Genomic DNA, 24,855 nt, shown 5'->3' with positions numbered 1-24,855 from the left:
AGGAAGACTAATGCTGTCTCTTGAGCTTTATTATTAGGCATATATACATTTAAATGTATCTATTACAGGAATTCTTTCAAGACAGTTCATGAGAAAACTAGAAATTGAAAGAGACCTGATGTTTCCTTTTATCCCCAAAGTCAGAATTCCTGAAAGGATGGTCAGTTTTCACTGCCTCTTCTGTCTTCCACTTACTCCTTACTCCCTCCAGTCTGAATTCCACCACAACCACATCCCCAAGTAATGACTCCTACTCAGTAGATTAAATGAACACCATTTGGTCTTTATATTGCCTGATCTTGCAACAGGGGCCCATATCATGCTATGTTATATACTCTTTTTCTTGGCCTCCATGATTCTACATTCTCCTGGTTTTCCTTCTTTCTCTCTGCCCTCTCCTTTATTTACTTCTCCTCTGCCTATTCCTCAAATTCTATACTTTTCCCTCTTCTCCTTGTCTCATGATTTCAATCACCAAGTTCATGAAGATGATTCCCAAGTCTTTACCTGAGCCCCAATCTCTAGTGAGCTTCAGATCGGTGTATCTTCTGACTAGTTTCACTTTTCACTGAGATGCTCCACAGACCGCGCAGTGTCGACATGCCCCCGAGTGTGTTAATTACCATCCTCTGCTAAAAACATGTTCATCCTCTTAAGTTCCCTATCTCTGAATGGGAAGACCATCTATTTAGTTGCCCAAATCATGAAATGAGGGTATTATCCTTGGCTTCTCTCTCTCTCCTCCTTCCCATTCAATCAAACTCCAAGTCATGATGATTCTGTCTCCTCAGAGCTTATCAAACCTGTCTTCTCCTCCACTTTCTCATTGCTACCCTGTATCCAGTCACCATCTGCTCTCTCCTGGACCTCCTCAACAATCTCTAAAGAAACCTCTCTGTCATAATCTGGCTTTAACAGTTTTCCACTCTTCAGTCAGAATGATCTTTCTAAAATGCAGACTTGATCATATCATTCCCTTGATGAAATATTTTAGTAACTTTCCATTGCTCTTAGGATCAGTTTTGGGCTCCTTAACATGGTCTATGGGTCTTTGCATGTTCAGTTTTTCAGCAGATGTTGTTGAGTGCTTACCATGTGCCAGAGACTCTGCTAGGCACTTGGAATATAGGTTCTGGTTTTTCAGTACATCTTATGACACTATATCTGCCAGCCCCCTAGCACTGTCTGCTGGCAACATTAAACTGTTTGTTCTTCATACACTCTCTTTTGGATTCAAGTCTTCACTTATTCACCTGACACATATTTATTGAGCATGTAGTATGTACAAAGCACTAATAGAACCACCTCCCCTTTCCCAAGCACATATATGTTCCTGTATGCTCTCTCTTTTTTTTTTTTGATGGGGACCATTTTTTTAAAGTCTTTATTGAATTTGTTACAATACTGCTTCTGTTTTATGTTTTGGTTTTTTGGCCGTGAGGCATGTGGGATCCTATCTCCCTGACCAGGGATCGAACCTGCACCCCCTGCATTGGAAGGTGAAGTCTCCACCACCAGACTGCCAGGCAAGTCCTATATTCCTGTATACTCTCTTTAACTAGATAATTCTGACTCATCCTTTGGGTCTCAGGTTAAATGTTAACTTTTTTCAGGAAAATTTTCCTGCCAGTTCTCCTTCCCTGCCCCAGTTGGCTCTAGGTGCCCCTTATCTATGGTCTCATGATATGGTCTCATATTTTATCCTTGAGGGGAAAGTGCTCTTGTTTGCTTTCCCTCCTAGATTCTATGAAATCATGGAAGCAGGGCTGAGTCTGTCTTCATCACTGCTGTAACTGCAGCTCATCCATAGTGCTTAGAGCACTGCAGCATGACATTAGGCTTCTAGGTTTGTTGGAGTTTTGCAATTTATGTATTTGTAGGGTCTGCAAAATATTCCTAATCAGTTAAAAATTTGTGTTGTATTCTTCATGTTAATGAACACATTTGCTATTGTAGTTTTCAATAAGGAAACTTTAAGTGCTAGACCATTTCTGAAGATAATAATTCCCGATTAGAAAGCTTCGTATCTTAAATAACCACCCTGGAGTATGAATTATGACTCTAGTACCTCAGATGGTAGCTAACTGCCCCCTTTGTGATAGAGTTAATTTATATTCACATACATATCACCACTACTGTGTTATTTTAATGTACATTACCACTCAGACAAGGTGACAATCCAGAATGCACAGAATAAGCCTGCTTTGGGAATAACTAGAAGGACCCCCTAGGAGAGCTCTATGATATATACCCTAATCTGAAGAGTTAGGGCCTGGAGGTGAGGTGTGGCTAGGGAGCTTGGAGAGGGGATGCTTTAGAGCCTCTGGGAAGGCTGTCAGGTTCTAGCACAGGGATCCTAGGGAGATGCTCACACTTGGCTTTCACGCTGTGCAGTGGCTCATTGAATAAATTAGAAGTCCTTCTGCTGAGGACAGTCATTCAGTTGGGTAGGGAGGACATGACTTCATTTCTGTCAAGCTGCCACAGCACCAGGCAGAAGAAACACTATGTTCAGTGATCAGACTTTCTGCTCAGCTTGTCTGTAGCCTGGCAAAACAGAACCAGAGAAAATAAAATACTTCCCCCATCTTCCTTCATCAAATCTTACAATATTTAACGCTTCCAACATCTGTCAGGTCCCATCACAACTTCAAATGTGGGGTAAAAGACTCACTAACCTCCTACTTCAAAGTTTAATATATAGAAAAAAAAATCAATGGATGTGTGAGAATATAATAACTTAAAATAAGATGAGCATTATGAAAAAAAAAGATCCAATGCCTGTCTGTGAAATAAAGTCATTATAAGTCATAGGAAATGTTAGAAGACATCTCACTTATATTTTCATTCAGAGTTTAGAGAACACTGATTTTGTAAAAAGAATATGACCTAATATAATGAAATTAAAAAACAAATGCTTCAAGATTTAATTATTGATTAAAAAAAAATCAGTGGAGGGAAGAGGTCTGAATAGCAGATTAGATGCTCCAGAAAAAAATGAGAATATTTGAAGATATTACTAAAATATTAATTCAGAATTCATAGAAAAAAGGAAAAAAGAAATGTGATTAGAGGAGAGAGAAAGAGATGTGATGTCAGATCTAGCAGGTCGTTTACATATGCTGTGGTTTGCAGAAGAGAAAACACGAAAACTTAATAAACAGCAGTAATAACCAAAGAAATTGTGGAAGAAAATGTAATTGAAAAGGCTGAAAGTCAGGCAAAATCAATGAAATTAGATTCAAACCTGCATAATTCTGGTGATTTGTTTTAATTTAAAAAAGTAGGTAAAATATATTCCAGAGGCTTCTAGGTGGAAAAACCTAAGAAGGAGGTAAAACACTATTCTTCGGATTTTTGTTTAAAAATTCTAAATCCCAGAAGACCATAAATTGATATCTAAAGTTCTGATGGAGAAACATTGTGATCTAGGACTAATAAGTCAAGTGCAATACAGAGTTTGACTTGTAATTGCTCATGGGCTGTGGCTGTTCGACCTCCACCCAGCCCCCACTCTCTCCATACTGGGAGCTCTCAGAGCCTCTTTGTGGTCTCCAGACTACAGGCCTAACAGACAGGAAGCTTAGTAAGATGAAAGAGTCTACCCTTCTCTCTAGTTTGGAAACTCAGCAACTTTCAGGAGGATTCTGCAGGGCTATGTGCACCAGTAGATAATAGTCCCGCATTACATTCTGAGTTATTCAGCCTAAATAGCACCTTCTTAGGAGTTTATCTCATGGTTCTTTGTCTCAGTTCCTCATTTCTTTTCTGCTCAAACAGAAAAATACTCTCTCATATCCCGTTAGGGAGAGGCTGCAAATTGGTAGCAGAGGTTACAAACTGGTGGCCCACAGATTGCAGCTATATTCTGTTTGATCTGTTAAACAGAAAGAAATTTGAATTAACATTTTGAAGCTTTGGAGATTTCAATAGCTATCCAGGTATCTAGAAGATCTGACACTGCTGAAAACACATTCCTTCCGGGCAGTAGTTTGTTGGAGCAGGGGCCAGGGCTCCCTCCGTCTGCCTCCTATCTCACCATCTCACTGGAAGGAATCCAATTACTGTACAAGCTATTATCATGTTTACATAGCTATTTTTTTTTCCTGGAGTAGAGCAAGAGTTGTTTAAAGTCTATTGAAAGAGGGAAAACAAAAAGTAGAATGAAGAGTCTATATGCTTTCAGAAAAATGGGAGAGAACATCTTTCTTTGCAAAAAGTAAACAATATTTTATGTATTGAAAATGCAAAATGTGTCTTCACCAAAAAATAAAACTTAAATACAGTTATGAAACAAATTAAAGAACAGCTGCTCTATAGAAAAGACATATGATGAAAACTCAATTAACTGAAAGAAAGAACTAGATTTTCCACGATTAATTTCTGAATGAAAATAGAACGTTTCCCAAATGCTTTTGTGGAAAAGAGGCCATAAAATCCTTTACAGCCAATGAATTTCTTAAAGATTGTCTACGAAGTGAAGGAGAAATTATATGACTTCAACAGAATCAAGCATTCATGAATATATTATAGCCAGAAGTACTGTTGCTTAGAATATTGCCTGAGCACTTGCTGGAGAGGAATTAATCTGTGGTGTTTTATAATTGCAGCAGATGAAAGCAAGGGTATAAATAATCATTACAAGTAGCTAGCTATATTTACTTGTGATATTGATTGAAAAGGTTATGCAACCAATGCATTTATTAAAATGGTACCCATGATATCTACAACTTCAAGAAATGATCTATATCTGTGTACTAAGAAAAGCTTTGATATTTTACTATAGAAAGTTCAAATTAGTAAGCGTGACTAGGGGGAAATTCTGTGATGGTAGGTGTTAAAGTCAGACTTATTACTGAATTTAAACCACTGTGGCAACATTTCGCAATGGCAAAGAACTGAAACCTGCTCATTGCATCATTCGTCAAGAAACCCACTGTGCTAAAATATTCATGGATGTGGTAATTAAAGCCGTGTACCAGACACACTTGAAAGGTCTGGAACTACAGAAAAAACAGGGCTTTGTGTGAATAGGATTCACCACACGATAGTCTGTTGTACTCCATGCATCTACTAAGCAACATTAGAAATTAACAAAGGAACATATACACTGAGATTTAAAATATACCATATTTCACTGACTCTGAGAAACACATTTTTTTTCTCATTATGACATCTCTGGATTTAGGATATATCATAGTTACTGATAAGAAAGCATTGTTTAATTGACAGCTTTGAATTTTTCTTCTTTAGTAGTGTGTAAAATAAGGATGTATCTTAACAATTGATGCTATTTTAGATTCTATGAAATATGATGGTAAGAAAGTACCGTAAATTTAAGCCATTAAAGTTTTAAACTTTGATAAACTAGATAAATCACTACACAAATATAACTTATCAAAATGGACTCATGAGAAGAAAACTTGAAGCGTCTTTGCTAACAGATGGCCTTAAGATTTTGGAAATTGTAAAGCAAAACTGAAAAATGTTTTTTAAACGTGGCAATTTCTGTGTTAATGATTTCTGTGAAATCATTTTTGAGGAACACTATTCCTTGGCTTCTTGAATTGGCCAGATACACAATTATAAAGGTAAGACCTACAGATTTTGTGGTGATGGCTGGTGTAAACAGCGAATTAACTGCAGTGGAGGTACATTAAGCCACAAATTTCATCGTTTTGTTTGGTGATGGATATTGTGTGTAATTCTGTCAAAGTTAAACCTCAGAGATCTTTCCCCCTCCTTCTGAGTGAAGAAATACACCTTTCCTTTATACGTTTTCATAGTAATGTGGCTTATAAACCAGTGGTTTACAAACTCAAATGCCTATAGTACTTGACAATGAATATACTGAATGAAGTTAACCAAGCATAAGACAAACACTTGCCAGAACTATATGAAACTTTTTATTTTTACTCAACTGAGCACATAACACAAATGTATGATATTGGAGACAATATTTTAAATTCATTGAAAAAATACAAATTGAACGTTAGAAATGTTTAATTGTTACATGTCTTTGATTTGGAACTAAAAACTTATTTTCTTTTGTGGATTGCCATTTCAGGTTAATATTGTGCATTGAGATGTAAAGTACAGAATTTATCCTTGAATCCTGTTAACTAGGAGCCATATTTAACTGCATTCTGCTTCATAAATGGAAAATAGTTCTTTTTAAGTGTAGGTTCTTCTAAATACGAATAGAACATTTGCCCAATAATTTTGAAATTGGAGAACATATATTGAAAATTAATTTTTTATAGGCTCAGAAATTTATTTCATGTCATCTGTTTCATTTCTGAAAACTAATTTTGACACAGAAAGTGAACTAGGTTATTTAGTGCTAAGTAAATTTTCCCAAATCAGACTTTTTGTAGGACAGAGTGAATCTAATTATACAGCGGTGTGCCTCCAGGTAAATGCCCCAGCAACAACATATTCAAAGTACTTAGGTGACGTGTAATGTCAAGTCTCTGATGCAGTATTTTAAAAACTATATCATGTAATATTTCAGATGTACAAAAAAGGATAAAGAATAATATAATAAACACCCATCTCCTAATCCAAGAAATGAAACATTACAGTCTAACTGAAACCCTTTGTACTACTCACCAGTCACATCCCCCTCTTCCCTTCATGGGTTATGTATTATCATTGTATCATGAATCTTTTGGTTGCAAGTGAAAAATTCAATTCAAACTAATTTAGGCAAAAGTGGTATGTGTTGGCTCATGGCATATAATAAAGGGTTGTACAATGAAACCAAAGCAGGCAAAGGATATAGCTGAACCTCTGGAACATCAAGAACCAAATAAAACTAGGTCTTGCCATATCTACCTCTTGTCTCTGCTCGTTTCCTCTTGTGATAGGAAATATGGCAGGAAGCATAGCCAGGAGAAGCTGCTGTATTTCATGTCTTACAAATTTTTCTTGGATCGAGTTAGAAAAATCCCAAAGGTAGACATTGGTGGGACTAGAAAAGACCCAGCAAATATAGTCAGGGGCAGGATCATGGTAAACATCCTAACTGGGGCATGAGGAGCAGTTACCGCTAGGTGGATGTGGTTGTTCTCAGAAGAAAGAGGTGCTGGGAAGGCACACACACACACACACACACACACACACACACACACACACACACACACACACACGCTCATGCACGCGCACACGCATCTGGCCTATTCCAATGATTCTCATTACTTCTTGCCCACTTACTGCTGCCAGAAATTTATGGCCTCCAACCTTACCAACATTTTCCCTCTACCTTTATAACCCAATTAAAAATTTATATTTTCCAGACTAGCTGCTCTTGTGATGACCATATGTCTGTTTCTAGTTCTGTCCTCGAATCTGAATTTTAGCTTCATTTCCAAGGCTCTACTGGTGTTTTCCAGCTAGGTGACATGATGTCAGTCCAGTTGCAATAAGTTCCAAACCACATTTACCATTTTCCACAAACTCAATCCAACTTCCTTCTTCAACTTCTTTATTTTTGTTAGTCATTATATTAATATGACTTTCACCTCCAAAACTTTCACCTCCCAAAACTTTCACCTCCTCCCCTTCAAATCAATATTAGAAAACACTATCAGACAAAACTTTATAAAATCACTGCTATGATCATGTCTCTTCCCTATTTAAGGTTTTGTTATGACCATTAACATGAAGACTCAGCTCTTGAGCTTGGCTCTACAATCTGACCTTGACCTACCTGTACAGAATATACTATGCTTATTCTCACTTCTACCCCTTTGTTTATGTCATTTCACTTAAATTGTGATCTGAACTCTGGTCACACATTTTGTTTATGCCAAAAATTTTGACACTGAATTACATACAGCCTCTTGTCACCACTTAAATGTTCCCTATATGATGGTGTGTATTCCCCCAAGTAAATGGAAGATTCTACACTAAACAGAATATGTTTTATTATTTTTTGCATCACCCTTAGATCTTAACATTGAAATTTCTAAGTTTATTCAATTGCAGCTCCCCTGCTATTCTGCATCTCTCCTTCTCTACCTTTTGCAAGATATTTCTTGCAAAATGCGTGAGGATAATAAAGTTCAAGGGAGAAACACGTTGATAAATTTTTTATTAAGAACACTTTAAGTATGGCGAATATGCCCTGCAGGTCCTTTTTCCTAGGAGAAGAGAGTAGCTCATTTCTGGACATGGTGCTTAGTGGTGGTCTAGGATCATAGGGGTGTGTGAGACTACTTTTGGGAAAGGTCTGACACTCCACTTATTAAATTAGGAGTTTGAGATTAACATATACACACTACTATATATAAAATAGATAACCAGCAAGCATCTACTGTATAGCACAGGGAACCATACTCAATATTCTGTAATAACCTATAAGGGAAAATAATCTGAAAAAGAATATATATATAATTGAATATAATATATATATTCAATTATATATATATCACTTTGAATCACTTTGCTGTACACTGAAACTAACACAACATTGTAAATCAACTATATTTAATTAAAAAATTTTAGAAAGAGAAAAAAAATTTTGTTGTTTTTGTTGTTTCTAAATCTAATTAAAAAATTTAGAAAGAAAAAAAAAAGTTTCTTGAGGGCAGTATCCAGAGGAGTCGTATGGAGAAATATGGCTCATAATTTCTCTAATGAAAAATATCAACTCATAGACTGAACAGAATCAGCAAACTCCAGACAGATTTTATAAAAAGAAACTCACACCTAGGCACGTAATGTCAAATTTCTGTAAACTAAATTAAGCATCTTAAAAACAGCTATAGGAAACTAGCACATGTCTGTTAATTCACTGCCCTGAGCCCTCAGCCATTCTCATAGTACCTGAATCAAAAAAAGAAAGCTACCGAGAGATCAAGTGGAATAAAAGCATCAGAAAAGACCTTCGGGGGGCAAATTATGGCTTTACACTCAGCATCAACAGAGCGGTCTATCCTATATAAAAAAGGAATATTGAAAAGCTTCTGCACAGCAAAGGAAACAATCAACACAATGAAAAGGCAACCTACCAACCGGGAGAAAATATTTCCAAACTATATATCTCATAAGGAGTTACTATCCTAAACGTTTAAGGAACACACACAACTCAATAGTAAAAAAACAATTCAATTAAAAAATGGGCAAAGGACTTGAATAGACATTGTTCCAAAGAAGACACACAAGTGTCCAAAAAGTATATGAACAGGTGCTCAAGATCACTAATCATGAGGGAAATTCAAGTCAAAACCACAATGAGATATCACAGCACACCTGTTAGAATGGCTATTATCAAAACAAGAGATAACAAATGCTAATGAAGATGTGGAGAAAAAGATCCTTTGCACACTGTTGATGGGAATGCAAATTGGTGTAGCCACTATGGAAAACAGTATGGAGGTTCCTTGAAAAGTTAAAAATAGGACTACCATATGATCCAGCAATCCTGCTTCTGGGTATATATTCCGAAGGAAATGAAATCAGTATATCAGAGAGAGGTGGTCATTTCTATGGTCATTGCAGCATTATTCACAACAACCAAGATGTGGAAACAACCTAAGATGAATGCATAAGGAAGATGGATGTGTGTGTACACACGCACACACACACACACACACACACACACACACATATATAATATGGAATATTATTCAGCTGTGAGAAAGAAGGCAAATCTTGCCATTTGCAACAACATAGATGAACCTAAGGGACATTATATTACTAAATAAAATAAGCCAGACAGAGAAAAACAAGTACTACATGATCTCACTTATTTTGAAATCTAAAATCATCAAATTCATAGAAACAGAGAGTAGAATAGAGGTTGCCAGGGGATGGGGCATGGGGGAAATAAGGATATGTTGGTCAAAAGGTACAGATTCTCAGTTATAAGATGAATAAGTTCTTGGGATCTAATGTATAGCATGGTGACTATATTTAGCAATACTATATTGTATACTTTAAAGTTGTTATGAGAATAAAGATTTAGTGTTCTCACTGTAACTATAACAACAACAACAAAATGGTAATTCTGTGAGTGAAGAATGTGTTAACTAATCTTATTGTAGTAAACATTTTGCAATATATATGTGAAATCAAATCGTTACATTGTACACTGTAAACTTACAGACATTATACATTAATTATATCTCAATAAAGCTGGGGGGAAATGCAATGTATTGAAATATGTGGGGATGTGGCAAAATGTGTTTAGCAGGAAACTTAAAGCTTAAAGCTTTAAATGTTTATATTAGAACAGAAAAAAAGACTTAAAATCAATGATCTAATTCTCTAACTTAAGAAGCTAAATCAGGAAGAGAAACCTAAAAAGTAGAGGAAGGAAATAATAAAAAAATAGGTAGAAGAAAATAAAAGAAATAGAGGAAATAAATGAAACCAAAAGGTGATTTCTTGGAATTATCAATAAATTGATAAATCTCTACCTAGAGTGATGAATTAAAAAGAGATAACAAAAGTTATCTAAATTGGGAATGAAAGAGGGAATAGCAAAGCAGATACTATAGACATTAAGATGATAATAAAGAGATATGATCAAATTTATGGCAAAACATTTACAAACTTAGATGAAAGAGACAAATTCCTTTAAAAGCACAACTTACAAAAATAGACACAAGAAGAAATAGACAATCTTATTAATACTGTATCTCTTAAGTAAATTGTAATTATTATAATTAAAAAACGCTTCCTGAATAGGAAATTTCAGGCCCAAATGACTTCTCTGGTGAATGCTATCAAATATTTAAGGAAGGAATAATACCAATTTTACAAAATCCTAAAGAAAATAAAGACAGAGGAAACATTTCTCAATTTATGTTATGAGGCCAGAATAACCTTGATACCAAACTTAACAAAGATATTTAAAAGAAAAAAAGAAAACTAGAAGTTAGTATTTCTCATGAAAATAGATGCAAAGATTCTTTTTTTCTTTTTTAAATTTACAAAAGCAGAGAAAATTTTTATTTATGTTTGAGGTCTGTAGTGCTTTTGGTATTGAATATTAAGAGCAGTAGCAGTTAAAACAATAACAATGAAGCAAAGTCAAGCAGGAAAATGGAGACTTCAGTACCCTTCTCCATGCCTCTCTAAGAGATATGGAACTTTTGCTGAATAGAAGCCAGAAAGCCATTTCTGGGTTAAAAAGACATTACTGCAAAGCTTTATGAGGTGCAGGGTTAGGACAATATTCTAGGTCTCTAGTTAGTACTGTATTTTTCACATTTCAGACCTATACACAAAGAATATAGTATTTTCAGAGACAGAAGTGAATATAATTTGGACCGTCATACCCTCAGTGAAGTGTAGAACCTCTAGACCAACAGGTACGTTTCATTTCAAAAATAGTATTATAGTTTTTCTCTAGAAAAAAAAGCGACTATTACTCAGTTGAAATATAATAATCAATTTCAACTTTTCCAGGAATATATTTCCCCACACAAAGAGAAATGACCCAACGGGAAAGCAGGAAAATTTAGGAAAAATAATGTGATAAATAACAACTAAATACTAGAAATTTAACTAAATGTTTTACACAGCAACCAGATCTTCAGACCAAAGTCTGAGTGAAATAGTAAAGTCAGAGAAATATTCTTCCAGTCATCATTTGAAGATAAAACTAGATCTAGGGAAATCCACTCATACAAATTCTAATACCAGACTTAAGTAGACCTCGCTTTTAAAAGAACGAGGAAGTGGAAAACAAAACAAAGGAATACAAAATTAAAAAAATAAATAAAAAGTACCCCAGAGGAACTATTAAATATTCTTTAACATCAAGCAAACAGCTGCTGAGGCACTCATAACTTCTCTTCAGAAATCACTGATGTAATATATCATGTCAGCACAACAGAGGATACAGTAATATTTAACTCAGTCGTTGCTGAAAGGATGTTAAAAATAATTCTTATTCTTTACAAAATATTTTAGAAAACTAGAAATATCAGTGATTCTTTTTAAATTCAAGGTGGCACATGAGAAATTTGATAAAATATCTCCCTTCTACACAAAACCCATTAAAATGATATATACATATTTTTTAAATGAACAACTTCTTAGCCACACTCAAGCAAGAGAAAGTTTCATGAACCAGAATTGGAGAAGCATTTCTAAAAGAGTAAAACAAACTCAAAACCACCACAGAGTCTGCTGCTTTACTATCGTGAAGCGGGAACTAGGGCTGTGTTTCTTGGAAACAAATTCTGATATGTCTCTGCCCAGCAGACAAATCTAAAGCTAAGTCATCTTCAAGGTTAGTATCTACACAGTTGTGAAGCCACTACACTAGGAGAAATTCCTGCCACAGAGTGTGGAAAGAATTCCTGTACAAACAGCTAAGAATGACAAAACTGCTAAGTAACACCAATGTCTTTACAGAAACACAGATAAACTCAACCACCAAAGGAACATATAACCTAGGAATTAAAGGTCATAATGCAGCCTAAAAAGGATTTTAAAGTAATATTTAATATTCTCAAAGAGCCAAAGGAGGTAACTTCTTCCAAAAACTAGCTTCAAAGAGTTAGAACCAAACATTATGATAAAGAACAGGTGCTTATGAAGAAGAACAAAATAAAAATTCTATTAATTAAAAAAATGTATTTTAATTAAAAAAAAACAAAGGGATTAAAAAATGTGCTAGAAAACGGAGCTGAGAAACTTCCCTGAACATGTCCCAAAATACTGAAAATATTAAAGAAAAGTCAAAGACAAGAATAGGTCCAGAACCTAAATATTCAGCTAAAAGAAGTTTCAGAAGGAAAAAAGAGAGAGAATAGAGGGGAGATAATATTAAAGAAATATGACGAAGAATTTTCCTAAAGTGAAGAAAACATGACTCCTAAGATTAAAGGTTTCTCTGGCTACCAAGCAAGATTGAAAAACAAACAGAAGAACAAACACCCATAACTAGAAACAATAAAATGAAACTTAAGAAAATAATGGAAAGAAATTCACTTCTGAGGAGAAACTTTACATAGAAAAGAAAAATAAACTGCAAAGGGATGAGAAATAGAATAACATTAGTAATACTGTTTTTGAGAAGACAAAGTAGCAATATCTTCATGTAATTAAGATAAAATAAACTTGAATGTAGAATTCTATACTCAGCTAGCCTATTTTAGCTGGGCAAACAATTTTAGACATAGAGGATTCATAAAGTTTATAACCCACAGATTCTCTTTGAAAGGGCAAGTAACAAATATAGTCTACCAAGAATAAAAGTTGTTAATAGTACATACTAAGATAGATGCAAAGATTCTTAACAATATGTTAGCAAGTCAAATAGAGCAACATATAAAAATAATACATTATGACTAATTGGGACTTATCCCAGGAATGCAAGACTGATTTAACATGCAAAATTTTTTCAATATAAATCACTGTGTTAACAAAATAGAGGAGAGAAACCATTCCCTCGTTTCAATAAATTCAACCTCCATTGATAAAAATTCTTAGCATACTAGCAATAAAAATGGCCTTTCTTAGTCTGATAAAGGAGATCTATAAGAGATCTACAGCTGATATTATACTCAATGGTGAAATAATGTTTTCTTTGTAAGATCAGGAAAGAGGCAGAATGTATACTCACATTACTTCTAATCAAGATTGTACTGATGGTTCCAGCCAGTGAAATTAGTTAAATAAAGGCCATAAAGATTGAGAAGGGAGATATAAGTTCTCTTATTTGCTGATGGCATGATTGTTTCAGTATGAAATTTCAAAGAACCTACAAAAAACTATTGGCACTATTAAATTCATTTAGGAAAGTGACAAGATACATGGTTAATGTACAAAAATTTTATAAACTAGCAGCAAATAATTGAAATATGAAAATTTAAATACCCCATTTAACATTACTGTATGTAACATTATAAAATATTAAATACCTAGGGATAATTTAATCAAAAGACATGCAAGACCTCTACACTAAAAACTATAAAATATTGCTGAGAGAAATTATAGACAAATAAATGAAGAGCTATATCCTGTTCATAGATTGTTAGACTAAATATTTTTTTCCATTGTAGTTTATTACAAGATATTGAATATAGTTCCCTGTGCTATACTATAGTAGGGCCTTGTTGTTTATCTATTTTATATGTAGTAGTTTGTATTTGCTAATCCCAGACTCCTAATTTATCCCTCCCTGCCCCCTTTCCCCTTTGGTAACCATAAGTTTGTTTTCTATGTCTGTGAGTCTGTTCTGCTTTGTAAATAAGTTCATTTGTATCATTTTTTAAGATTCCACATATAAGTGATATCATACGATATTTGTCTTACCTTTCTGACTTACTTCACTTAGTATGATAATCTCTAGGTCAGTCCATGTTGCTGGAAATGGATTCTTTCTTATGACTGAGTAATATTCCATTGTATTTATATATATACCACATCTTATTTATCCATTCGTCTGTCAGTGGACATTTAGGTTGCTTCCATGTCTTGGCTATTGTAAATAGTGCTGCTGTGAACATTGGGGTTCATGTATCTTTTTGAATTAGAGTTTTCATCTTTTCTGGATATATGTCTGGGAGTGGGATTGCTGGATCATATGGTAACTCTATTTTTAGTTTTTTACAGGCTGAATATTATATATATATATATATATATATATTTTAAGAACATACACACAAATGCTGCAGATCAATAAAATTCTACAAAGAAATAATAAAAAGACAACTGAATATTAAAAAAAGGGGCAAACAAGTCAAATAGTAGCTTTATAATAGAGGGTGTTCAAATGGCCATGGACCACATGAAAAGGTGCTCCATATTACTAGTTGTCAGGGAAATGCAAATTAAAACCACAACAAGATCGAGATACCATTCACCTCCACTAGAATGGCCCAAATTAAAAAAGACTGACAATACCAAATGTGGTGAAAATGTAGAACAACTCTCCTACACTGTTGATGGGAGCATGAAATGCTAGAATCGCTCTGGAAAACTCTAGCAGTTTCTTGTAAAGCTAAATTTACATCAACTTTATGACACAGTAATTCCACTCCTAATGGCCTGGGCATCGAGATTTTAAAAGCTCCCCGGGCAATTTTAATGTGAAGCCAAGAGTAGGGAGACCACTGTCTTTGAGGAAAACCTAGGACAACTTTGGTGTCCACCAAGGAAAGGAAACCAGATGAAGGCACAAATTTTGCAGCCATTGGAGGTGGCAAAAAGGGTAATTTGGGAAAACTGAGAGGAGGGAGTGGAGTTATCAAGAACAGGTCCTGGGAGGAGGAAGCAGTACTCGGCAGCACCCACAGCTGGCAGAACCAGGCTGGGCTGGTTTGAAGCCCATAAAGATCTATGTCTGGTATACCTTTCTCTCTGCTGAGCCATTTAGGATGTGATTTGAGGAAAGCCTTCCTGGCTAGATTCCTGGCAGGCAGGCAGAGAATGCCGGTCTCCACAAATAGGCCTTTTAGCGAGGCTATTTTGGTAGGTTCCCCAACTAGACTGACCGGTGCTTGGCACCAGGCAAAGCACTGTCCTCATGAGCAAGTGGAGTAGAGCCAGGAGACACACACAGGCACCCACTGAGCAAGTATCTACCCGTCTTTTTCTCCCACTCTAAAGCAGGTGAATGTACATTTCTGAATCAGTGCATTTTCAGGCAAAATGACCCATCCTCTGGTTCCTGTAGGCGTTTTCATGTAGTACCTCTTGAAGCTGAAGTGATGACACCTTTTTCTTCCAAGTTTGTCTTTTCATATCTGTGTTTCCGTGAATATTGTGGAGCTTGAGGAGGATAATATAATTGCCATAGTAGTGAATATGTTTAAATATTATATGCTAGCACCTATTTTTTTTTTAATATTTATTTATTTGGCTGTGCCAGATCTTAGTTGCGGCTTGCGGGATCTAGTTCCCTGACCAGGGATCGAATCCAGGGCCCCTGCTTTGGGAGCACGGAGTCTTAACCACTGGACCACCGGGGAAGTCCCACTAGCACTCATGTTAAGAAATAGCAGTCATGTGAAAAACCAACCATGCTATCTTGGGATTTAGATATCATTTCGTAAGAGGTGATTTCTCATGGTTTGGCTCATATCAAGCACTAGTAAGCTATAGTATACAAAGAATTTACACTGAGCACTTCACTTCTCTATTTTGTTCATTTTATCAAGACACACCTAGACAACCAATGCCATTATACTTGCCTAGGCCATGTGTAGAGCTTTAATTATTTTATTCTACTGTGGGTGGGATCATGGATGTAAAGTAGAGAGACTTGGAGTTATACTTTAGAAAAGAAATTGGAATCGGTTTCTGAAGGCTTTATGAACAATCAGAGGCATAGTTATGAAGAGCCCGTTTCGTGTCCACTCTCAACATAGATCTGGCATCCTGGGATCTGCCTTGCGGTCCGCCCTTACCTTTAGGCTGCTCTGAGCCCGGAGCAGAATGGTCTCCACGGCTCTCTTCAGCTTGGCATTGCCTGAGATCAGGATGACTGTGTGCCCCGAGGGGCAGGCTGCCAGTATCCCTGCACAGACCATGACCCCGATCTTGTTGTGCCACAGCATCAGCAAAGGCACCGAGATGAAGCCAGCGCAGAAAGATACCATATACAGGTAGAAGAAAGAGACGAGACCCGAGTGCTTTGATGTGGGCCTCCAGGCTGGGGTCCCGAGAGTCTCTGGTTTTGGCCCTCCTTGTCCTCATGTGCCTCCCCAGGGAGACAATCAGCACCCCAGAAGAAACCAGAAAAAGCAAGAAAGAAGGGGTGGACCCCAGGCTGCAGAAGAGGAAGGAATGATAGAAATTGAGTTTTCTCAGTTTCTCAATTGAGTATTGTTATTCATGAGTAGCATGGTTGCAACTGAGAAGTGAGATCTATTGAAAAAGTCCCACAAATAGAGAACAGTGCAGACACAGGAGGAAAAAGTAGCACCCAGGAGCATCTGGGGGATCTTCCTGGAGATCCAGCTTGCCAAGCGGAGGAGGAAGGTGTGAAAGAAATGGACAGTCCTGGAGCAGTAGAGGAGACCAAGGCAAGTGGTGAGCCAGAGGCCAGCTTGATTTACGAGCATCCAGAGCATGAGGGTGGTCTGGTAGCAGAGGCCCAGCGGGTCTTTTACCCACTGGAAGTGGGTAAGCTGGATGGCATCCAGAAAGAGCAGCCCGTGCAGGAAAAGCCAGGTGAGGCTGAGATTCAGCAGGACAAGATCACAGTTGCTCAGTGGCCACCTCCTCACCACGACCCAAAAATTCATCAAGAAAATGAAGGCATTGACCAGGATCCCTACTGCAAACTCCAGGACTGAAAAGAACAGAAATGCATTCCTGACTTCATAGGGCACAGTTACAGTGGCAGTCAGAGTCACCATGATGTCTCTTCTTACTTGGCTAATCTAAGACTCAAACACCGCCCAGCAGAGAAGGGTAAGTGTACATCCTGAGCCACGACCTTTCCTTTACAAGACATCCAGCTCTTGCTCTAGAGCTATCCCAGAGTGAGTGCATAAAACGTTCTGACAGTAAACTTAGAGGGATATTGTTGCTTTAGAATATCTCTTGGATACACACAAAGGCTCATCATAAGAGTAGAAGAGTGATGGTTCTATCTCTTGGGTGATGCAGAAGCTTTGAATAAACCCAGGTGTTTCTGTAACAACAGCCTTCCCAGAGGACCATGGCCTGGCATGAGGGATGCAAATAAGACAAGGTCTTGATTTCCCAAGCCCAGTTTTGCATGCCCATCTGGACCCACATGAGTGGAGAGGAGAGCAGGATTTGCTTATGGGTTTTAAGGAAACTGGCAGCAGACAAAGCATATATTCTCTGTGAACTAGGCTTTGAGATGGTGCCTCTCTCCATTTGCATGCCTTCTATCACCCCTGAGGGTGACTGATCACAGACTATGTTTTTAATATGGACAAGTGCATGGTTCCTCCCCTGTATGACTAGTATGACTGCCATTGCCAAAGATTTCATTCAACCATCATTATTATGCCAGGTACTGTGCTTGGCAAGAGGAGTATTAACATGAACAAGGCCAGCATCTTGCTATGAAGGGGTAGGGGGTGGGTATCTGGCCTGGATCATTGCCGAAGCCTTACAACTGCTCTGTCTGCTTCCCACCCTCCCTCCCATACCCCACTTTCTACAAAGCAGCAATAGCGATCCTGTTAACATATAACTAAGATCATGTCATTGCTCTGTTCAAACCTTTCAGGGCCCCCCATCTCCTTCACCGTATCAGCCAAGTTTTCACAGTGGCCTAGAGGGTCCTGTGTACATAATCAGAGCCTCTGTCCCTTCTCAGATGTCCTCCTCTGAAGGGCGCTCTGTGTTCAGAGTGTGGGCTCTAGAGCCAGGCTCTTTCAGGTCAAGGCCTGGCTCTGCTGCTTCCTCTCTGTGAGAACTTGGCAAGTTATTGAACCCTCTTCGCTCATCTCATATGAAATAGAGATGACGAACAAAATAATGGCTACCTCAGAGGGTTGGGAGGATGACCCGAATTGACACATGTAACATGACTGGGATTATGCTTGGCACATGACGTCCAATCAATAAATGCTAGTTATAGAACTATCATATGATCCAGCAGTTCCTCTTCTGGGTATATATCCAAAGGGAATGCAAAAGGATCTCAAAGATATGTCCTCATTCCCATGTTCGTTGCAGCATTATTCACAATAGCCAAGATACGGCAACAACCCAAGGGTCCGTTAATGGATGAATGGATACGGTGGAATATTATTCAGGCATGAGAAAAAGGGAGTCCTGTGATTTGCGACAACATGGATGGACCATGAGGACATTGTGCGAAGTGAAATAAGCCGGACAGAGAAAGACAAATAGTGCGTGGTATCACTTCTACTGTATGTGGAATACGAGAAAAAGAGTCAAACATAGAGACAAAGAGTAAAACAGTGATTGCCAGTGGTTGGGAGGTGGGAGAAATAAGGAGAGGTTGGTAAAAGGGTACAAATAAAGTCTGAGGATCCAGTGTGTAACATACAACGTATAACATTGAATTGTATTAATAAAATTTGCTTAGAGAGTAAAACTTAAGTGTTCTCACCAAATATATATAGGTTTCACATGTAAGTGAAAACATACAATATTTGTTGTTCCTGACTTATTTCGCTAAGCAGAATACTCTCCAGGTCCATCTATGTTGTTGCAAATTGCAAAATTTCATTCTTTTTTTATGTCTGAGTAGTATTTCACACACACACACACACTCTCTCTCTCTCTCTCTATATATACACACACACACACATCACATCTTCTTTATCCATTCATGTGTTGATGGGCACTTAGGTTGCTTTCATATCTTGGCTATTGTAAGAAAGTATGTACGTTTCTGAGAACGAAGTGAGCTTCCTGTTTGAACATCACTGAGCTGAGATTCCTCAGTCCCTGCAACCTCACTCTCCCTCACCTACTTAATTATCTAGATGCAAAGCAAAGGGGTGGAGGGGGAGAGACAGCAGGGAAGTCCCATGAGGCCTTGAGAAAGGAAGCCAAGACAACAGGAATTGTGAAGAAATGGCAGTTTATACGTGAAAGCGTGTATTCCTCAGGGAGAGAGATCATTTTAATTTAGATGGGAAACTAAGGTAAACGACTTGAGATAAGAGAGGTAACTGAAAGAAACAATTTAATGTTAACGGGACAGACAGCTGACAGGAAACAGATGACTGGGATGGTGTTGTTCTGAAGTAGGGCCATGGTGACGATGGAGGATATTGCCCCCAGGAAGGTGCCAGGGTAGGAAGAAGCCCTGTGCTCTGATGGGTGAGACGAGGCCAGTGCTGCCTTGTAGCAGGTGAGACTGGAGGGGCTGGGCTCCTGACCAAGACTGTTTCTTTCACTTCTGTGAGAATTATAATATAAAGTGATCCATGATTGGCTTCTTCTCGTCTGGCACCTGCCCCCATTCCTACCTAGGGACTGGCTTCAGTTCTTACCCTGTGGTTAGACAGTTATGGAGGTGATCTTGGGTGGCCTCGGCCTGCAGTGGCTTGAAGCAAGGTCTCAGTTCCCTGACCAGAGATTGAAGTCAGGCCACAGCAGTAAGAGCGCTGAATCCTAGCCACTAGACCATGAGGGCCAGTGGCCAGTGAGAAGTCCCTGGCTTGTCTGCTTTGTAGAAATAAATTTCAGCAAAGAAATGGAAAGTAGTGAAACAAGTGTTTATTAGGAGGAAAAAAGTACCTGTGAATAGGCGCACACGGGCTGGCTCAGAGAGAGAGTCGCGCCTCCATGGTGGTTTGAATCACTTATGTGGGCATTTCTTCTGGGTTTCCTCTGGCCAATCATCTCGCTTTGCCTGGCTCTGAGTCCGTATTTGGTTTAACTCCGGGTCCTCCCCTGTGTGCCTGTGCATCTCTTAGCCAAGATGGATTCCAGCACAGAGGCCTATGGGAAGGTTGACACCACCTATTATGGGGTGGTGCCCCCTCCCTTTTTGGCCCCCGAGGAGCCTTTCTGCTCCTGTGTAGTTGGGTAAGTCTCCTTGACCTCAAGAATGGAAATGTGTGGTCTCTTTATCTTTTATCAGGGGCCTCCCTGCCCCTGCCATTATATTTATCTTGGAGTATCTGTCCACAGGGGACAGACTCCAGCTGCTCAGCCTGGGGCCTGTCTTATCTCCTGCCTCAGAGGGTTGTCTGAGACCAGTGGGAAAGAACAGGTAAGTTGCTCTTAGGAAGCATGGCACCTGCGGATGAGTCTTGTGTCTCCGAACTCCCCAGATAATCGAACTGAAGAGTCATGTAATCCCTCCCATTTTCCCAAGTCAAAGCCAGCTTGGGATCCAGAATCTTCCTATCATTACTCAACAGCTGCCACGAGGTGGCGCCAGGCCACCGTGAGACCTGGAATTCCTGGCCTGCTCTCCGTGCAGGCTCACCCCAGTCATTGATTTACTCTTGCAATAATGTGACGCGTATGTCACAGAAGTGAAATTTTAGACACCATTTATCATGCTATGGCAGGCTGAATGTCCTTTAATCTCAGAGTTGCTGTGTGAAGAGTGTAGTGATACTTCCATTTTACTGATGACAAAGTGGAGTTTCAGGAAGGTTAGTTAGATATCTTGGCCAGGGTTACTAAGTGAGGAGTTAGGATGTTGATGCTTTTAGATGGCATGTAGCCAAGAGTCCCGGGAATTCCCAAATTCAGCTCTGCCAATCACTCCGATTACATGAGAGGAGCAGCAGGGAAATGGGGTGTAGGGCGTGTGTTACTTTATTGAAAGCTAGACCAGCGTCTGAAAGCTCCCAAGGTGGAACTCTGGTACAACTTGGTTTGGAGCATGCAGCAGACCTAGGCAGAATCCACGCATCCAACTTGCCATTCTGTTCATGGTAGTTATTGCTAATTGCCTGCAGACTATTAGTTCTCTCCTTTTCATTGCCAACAGAACCCCTGTGTTATTGGGTATGTCAATATTAACTAAAAATAAACTGCATTTCCCATCTTTCCTTCAGATAAGAGTAGCCAGTGAGACACAAGAAGAAGACATTGGGTGGGATTTTTTAGAAAGCCCTTGTCTCCTTTTCTTCTTTCTGTGCCTGAACTAAGATGTTACGGTTGGAGCTCCAGCCATGAGCGAAAAGCCAAGAGAATCTCAATCCTAAGTTTTTGAGTTTGTGAAACCACACCAGTGACTACTGTGCTCCAGAGAGAGCAGAGAAAGTGAGAAAGGTAATATCTTTCTGTCTTTAAGTCACAATGCTTGGGCCACTGTGACTGGAAGCTGAACGCAATGACTAACTGATAACTTGCCTGTGAGAAGGGCTCTGAGTCCATTTGCCCATCTGGGGATGTGAAGCGAGGAAGTGGACAGAGGGAAAGGCAACCTGCCCTGTGTCTAGGTTCGTTTGTCACGAAGAGGCAGAAAACAGGAAGCGCAAGAGAGGAAACAAAAGGAAGGACGTCTCTGCTTCCTGCATTTAAAGCATATCCTGTCCGTTTTGAACTGTCAGAGGGAGGAGGGCAGAGAGGTCACGCCAGGGGAGATGAGGGTAAAGATGGTCTCACACAGCTCTTATTTCTGTTTCTCTACCTTTCAGTTTTGCTCTTGCAACTAACCGATCCTGCTGCAGATTCTCTGCGTTCCATTCAGAAGGAGAATCTGGGTTGTCTGGTGCTCACACGGCAGGCGGTGTCTGGAGATGCCAGTCTGGCTGTCTTGGGTTAGTGCCCGGCCCAGGTCCAGTCAGCACAGGTGCCAGCACGGAGTCTTGTGATTAGGGACATACTTGGGTCACTTTCCCCAGCAGGGACCTGTGGGTAGGGATTGCTTTAGAAGGTGCTCAGGCCCCTTTCTGAGCTTTATTTTGTCCACTAATATGAATTATGGAAGAGGAGGTTTTAAGTAAAAGCTGATAGAGCTGTGAGACGCTGGATGACATCAGCCCTGTTCTGTTTCTCTGTAATGGAGAAAGGAAGAGAGCACGGAGCAGCAGTGACACTTCGAGGGTCACTGTCTAGCAGAGACAGGGGAGATGGTGTGACACGGAGATTCCCAGAGAGCGGATGGCGAGGGAGTGTGTGGGGGAGAGAGGCCAAGCCAGAGAAGAGGGCAACAACGACAGCCAGAGCCTGTGTGTGGCTGTGAGACATTATTGGCGCCTTTAAGACATTCCCTATGGCTTTCTTTTCACAGTTTCCCCTGGGGTGGGGACCTGGGGGAAGCAGGCTCACAGGAAAATTTCTGTAAATTCAGTGTTTTATGTTGAAAAAAATTATGCATGCCATTACTTTATACTGCCATATTTTTCATAATTCCAAATATTGATTCAAATTGCCTATTCCTCTCCAAGGACTTTGACTAAAGTTGATTTTCCAAGAAGATGTGTTATGTACCTCTCAGTGTGTCACCACATACCCCTAGATTACATGTATTCCTGAACTAAAAGGCACAATTCTATAGGGAGGCCATATAATTCAGAGGGCCTTTGTGGGGATTTGAAGGTCCTACAATTGCAAGTGGTTGTAGAAGTCAGCAAAGTGTTGCCAATATGTTGCTTGTAGGTTGGACTGGAGTGGTTAGAAATTTCTGTTGAAAGTATTTGCACTGGACAGAGGGAGACAATGAGAGCCTGCCATAGCCGGGCCATCAGAGACTATTTGGTTGCCAGGTATAGAGACTCACAGTACATGGCTGCAGGAAGGGATGATATTGATGGTGATGCTGGTGATGGTGGTGGTGATGGTGATGGTGGTGATGGTGGTGGTGATGGTGGTGGTGATGATGGTGGTAGTGATGGTGGCGGTGGTAATGGTGGTGATGGTGGCGGTGGTGGTGGTGATAATGGTGGTGGTGGTGATAATGGTGGTGGTGGTGGTGGTGGTGGTGATGGTGGTGGTGGTGGTGATGGTGGTGGTGATGGTGGTGGTGGTGGTGGTGGTGGTGATGGTGATAATGGTGGTGTTGATGGTGATAGTGGTGATGGTGATGGTGGTGGTGGTGATGATGGTGGTGACGATGGTGGTTAGTAGTAGAAGCAGTGGTGGTAGTAATTGTAGAAGTAGTATTTTGGTGAAGAAGCAGGAGAATCACCTGAAATTCTGTTGTGTATTGGTCTTAACAGAAATAGGAAAAATACTGGTAGCTAGTCTCTTTACTTTTTCTTCTTTGGGTTTGCATAATCTCTTACTCCTGCTTCTTTCCATATGTCTATCCTGTTCTCCTTTGGGGAAACAGGTATTTTCAGTAAAACCTTAATTTCTGCCTATCAGTAACATGACATGATCCCACAGCCTGAATATGATTCAGACTCTGTGTCTCAAATCCTAATTTCCGGGAGAGAGAATCCAATTGGACCGGGTTGGATCAGCTGTCCAGTGCTGGTCCAGTCAGCTGTAACTGGTGAGTTAGGACTGTATTGGGGTCCCTTACAGGATTGGGCTGGTTCCGTGGACGTGGGGTAGGGGAGCCATGGAGGAAATGGTAGAAATCTCTAGGACAAGCTTTGGACTTAAGTATCCATCTGTGAGGGGAGGATGGTAGAATTTGATAATGGATGGGATCTGAGCTTTCCTCTTTGGGATACGTGGTGGAGAGTGAACTTTGAATCTGTTGAATGAATGAACAAGTATTTAGTCTGAAAAAGCAATTTCTGGATTTACCGACTTCAGACTCTGGGAACGCTGGATTACTAGATTGAAACTAAGTTAGCACTAGTTCGACTTGGCCAGTATTTGAGTGACCTTTAGCAAATCATTTTTCTTAGTTTGTTTCCTCATTATACATGGGGATTAAAAATTCCTGCTCTATTTCTTTGTGTGATCAGAGAGATAATACAGATTAAAGTGCTCTGAAAACTGCAATGTATTATACAAATATAAAGTTTTATTACTAACAGGTGAATACTAAGTAATATATTATTCCTAATAACTCTCTCCTTGGACTCACACCGGTGTTTGCACATATTCCTGTCTGTGGGGGTGAGGTAGGAAAGGGTGAAAGGTCGTGTAAAACTGCTGAATAATAGGTATTTCACAAGAGAAGGAAATGTTGTAATGCCCATTATAAGTCTCTTTTATTTTCACCTTTCTTTGAACATTTCTGGGCAGGGAAATCACTCTCACTCTAAGCAACTTCTCCGTTGCCAGATAGCGTCTGATGTGAAGAGCTTATTTTGGGAATGAAAGAAGAAACTCGGTTGCGATAAAAAGAAAGAGGTACAATTTATACAATTTTGTAGGCTGTGGAGGCTGTGAGAGATGCTTTGTGACAAGAAGGTGTGGAGATGGCATGTGCTTGGGAGTGGGGGGGGCTGGGGAGAGATGGGGGAAGAAGGAATGTTAAGGAGCCATGGAGAACAAAGTCATGGGCTGGGCTGCTTTTCCCCCTCAGCCTGTGGTTCCCCGTGGGAGGCACTGATGCTCCGC

The 24,855-nt window shown here is 39.2% G+C and overlaps 2 protein-coding genes across 5 annotated transcripts in view; one reads left to right on the top strand and one right to left on the bottom strand.

Annotated features, from left to right (window-relative positions):
• Nucleotides 1-700: 700 nt before the first annotated feature.
• MGAM (maltase-glucoamylase) overlaps nt 701-24,855 on the top strand; it is a 123,953-nt gene continuing 99,798 nt past the window's right edge. For 3 of the 4 annotated variants that reach the window (XR_007479354.1, XM_049715062.1, XM_033432306.2), the window contains exon 1: nt 24,527-24,645. The gene's annotated coding sequence lies outside the window, so the exon portion shown is untranslated. Of the gene's footprint in view, nt 1,527-20,562; nt 20,645-24,526; nt 24,646-24,855 lie in introns of those variants that run through there. The other variant, XM_012533911.3, reaches the window with a different exon arrangement.
• TAS2R38 (taste 2 receptor member 38) lies at nt 16,326-17,396 on the bottom strand. The gene is given in 3 exon segments (XM_012533869.2): nt 16,326-16,593; nt 16,595-16,787; nt 16,790-17,396. Coding segments are annotated over 3 exon segments (999 nt in total). The 5' UTR covers nt 17,328-17,396.

Source organism: Orcinus orca, chromosome 9 (assembly GCF_937001465.1).
Source record: "Orcinus orca chromosome 9, mOrcOrc1.1, whole genome shotgun sequence".
Classification (NCBI taxonomy): domain Eukaryota; kingdom Metazoa; phylum Chordata; class Mammalia; order Artiodactyla; family Delphinidae; genus Orcinus; species Orcinus orca.
This window is presented reverse-complemented; position numbering and strand designations above follow the sequence as displayed.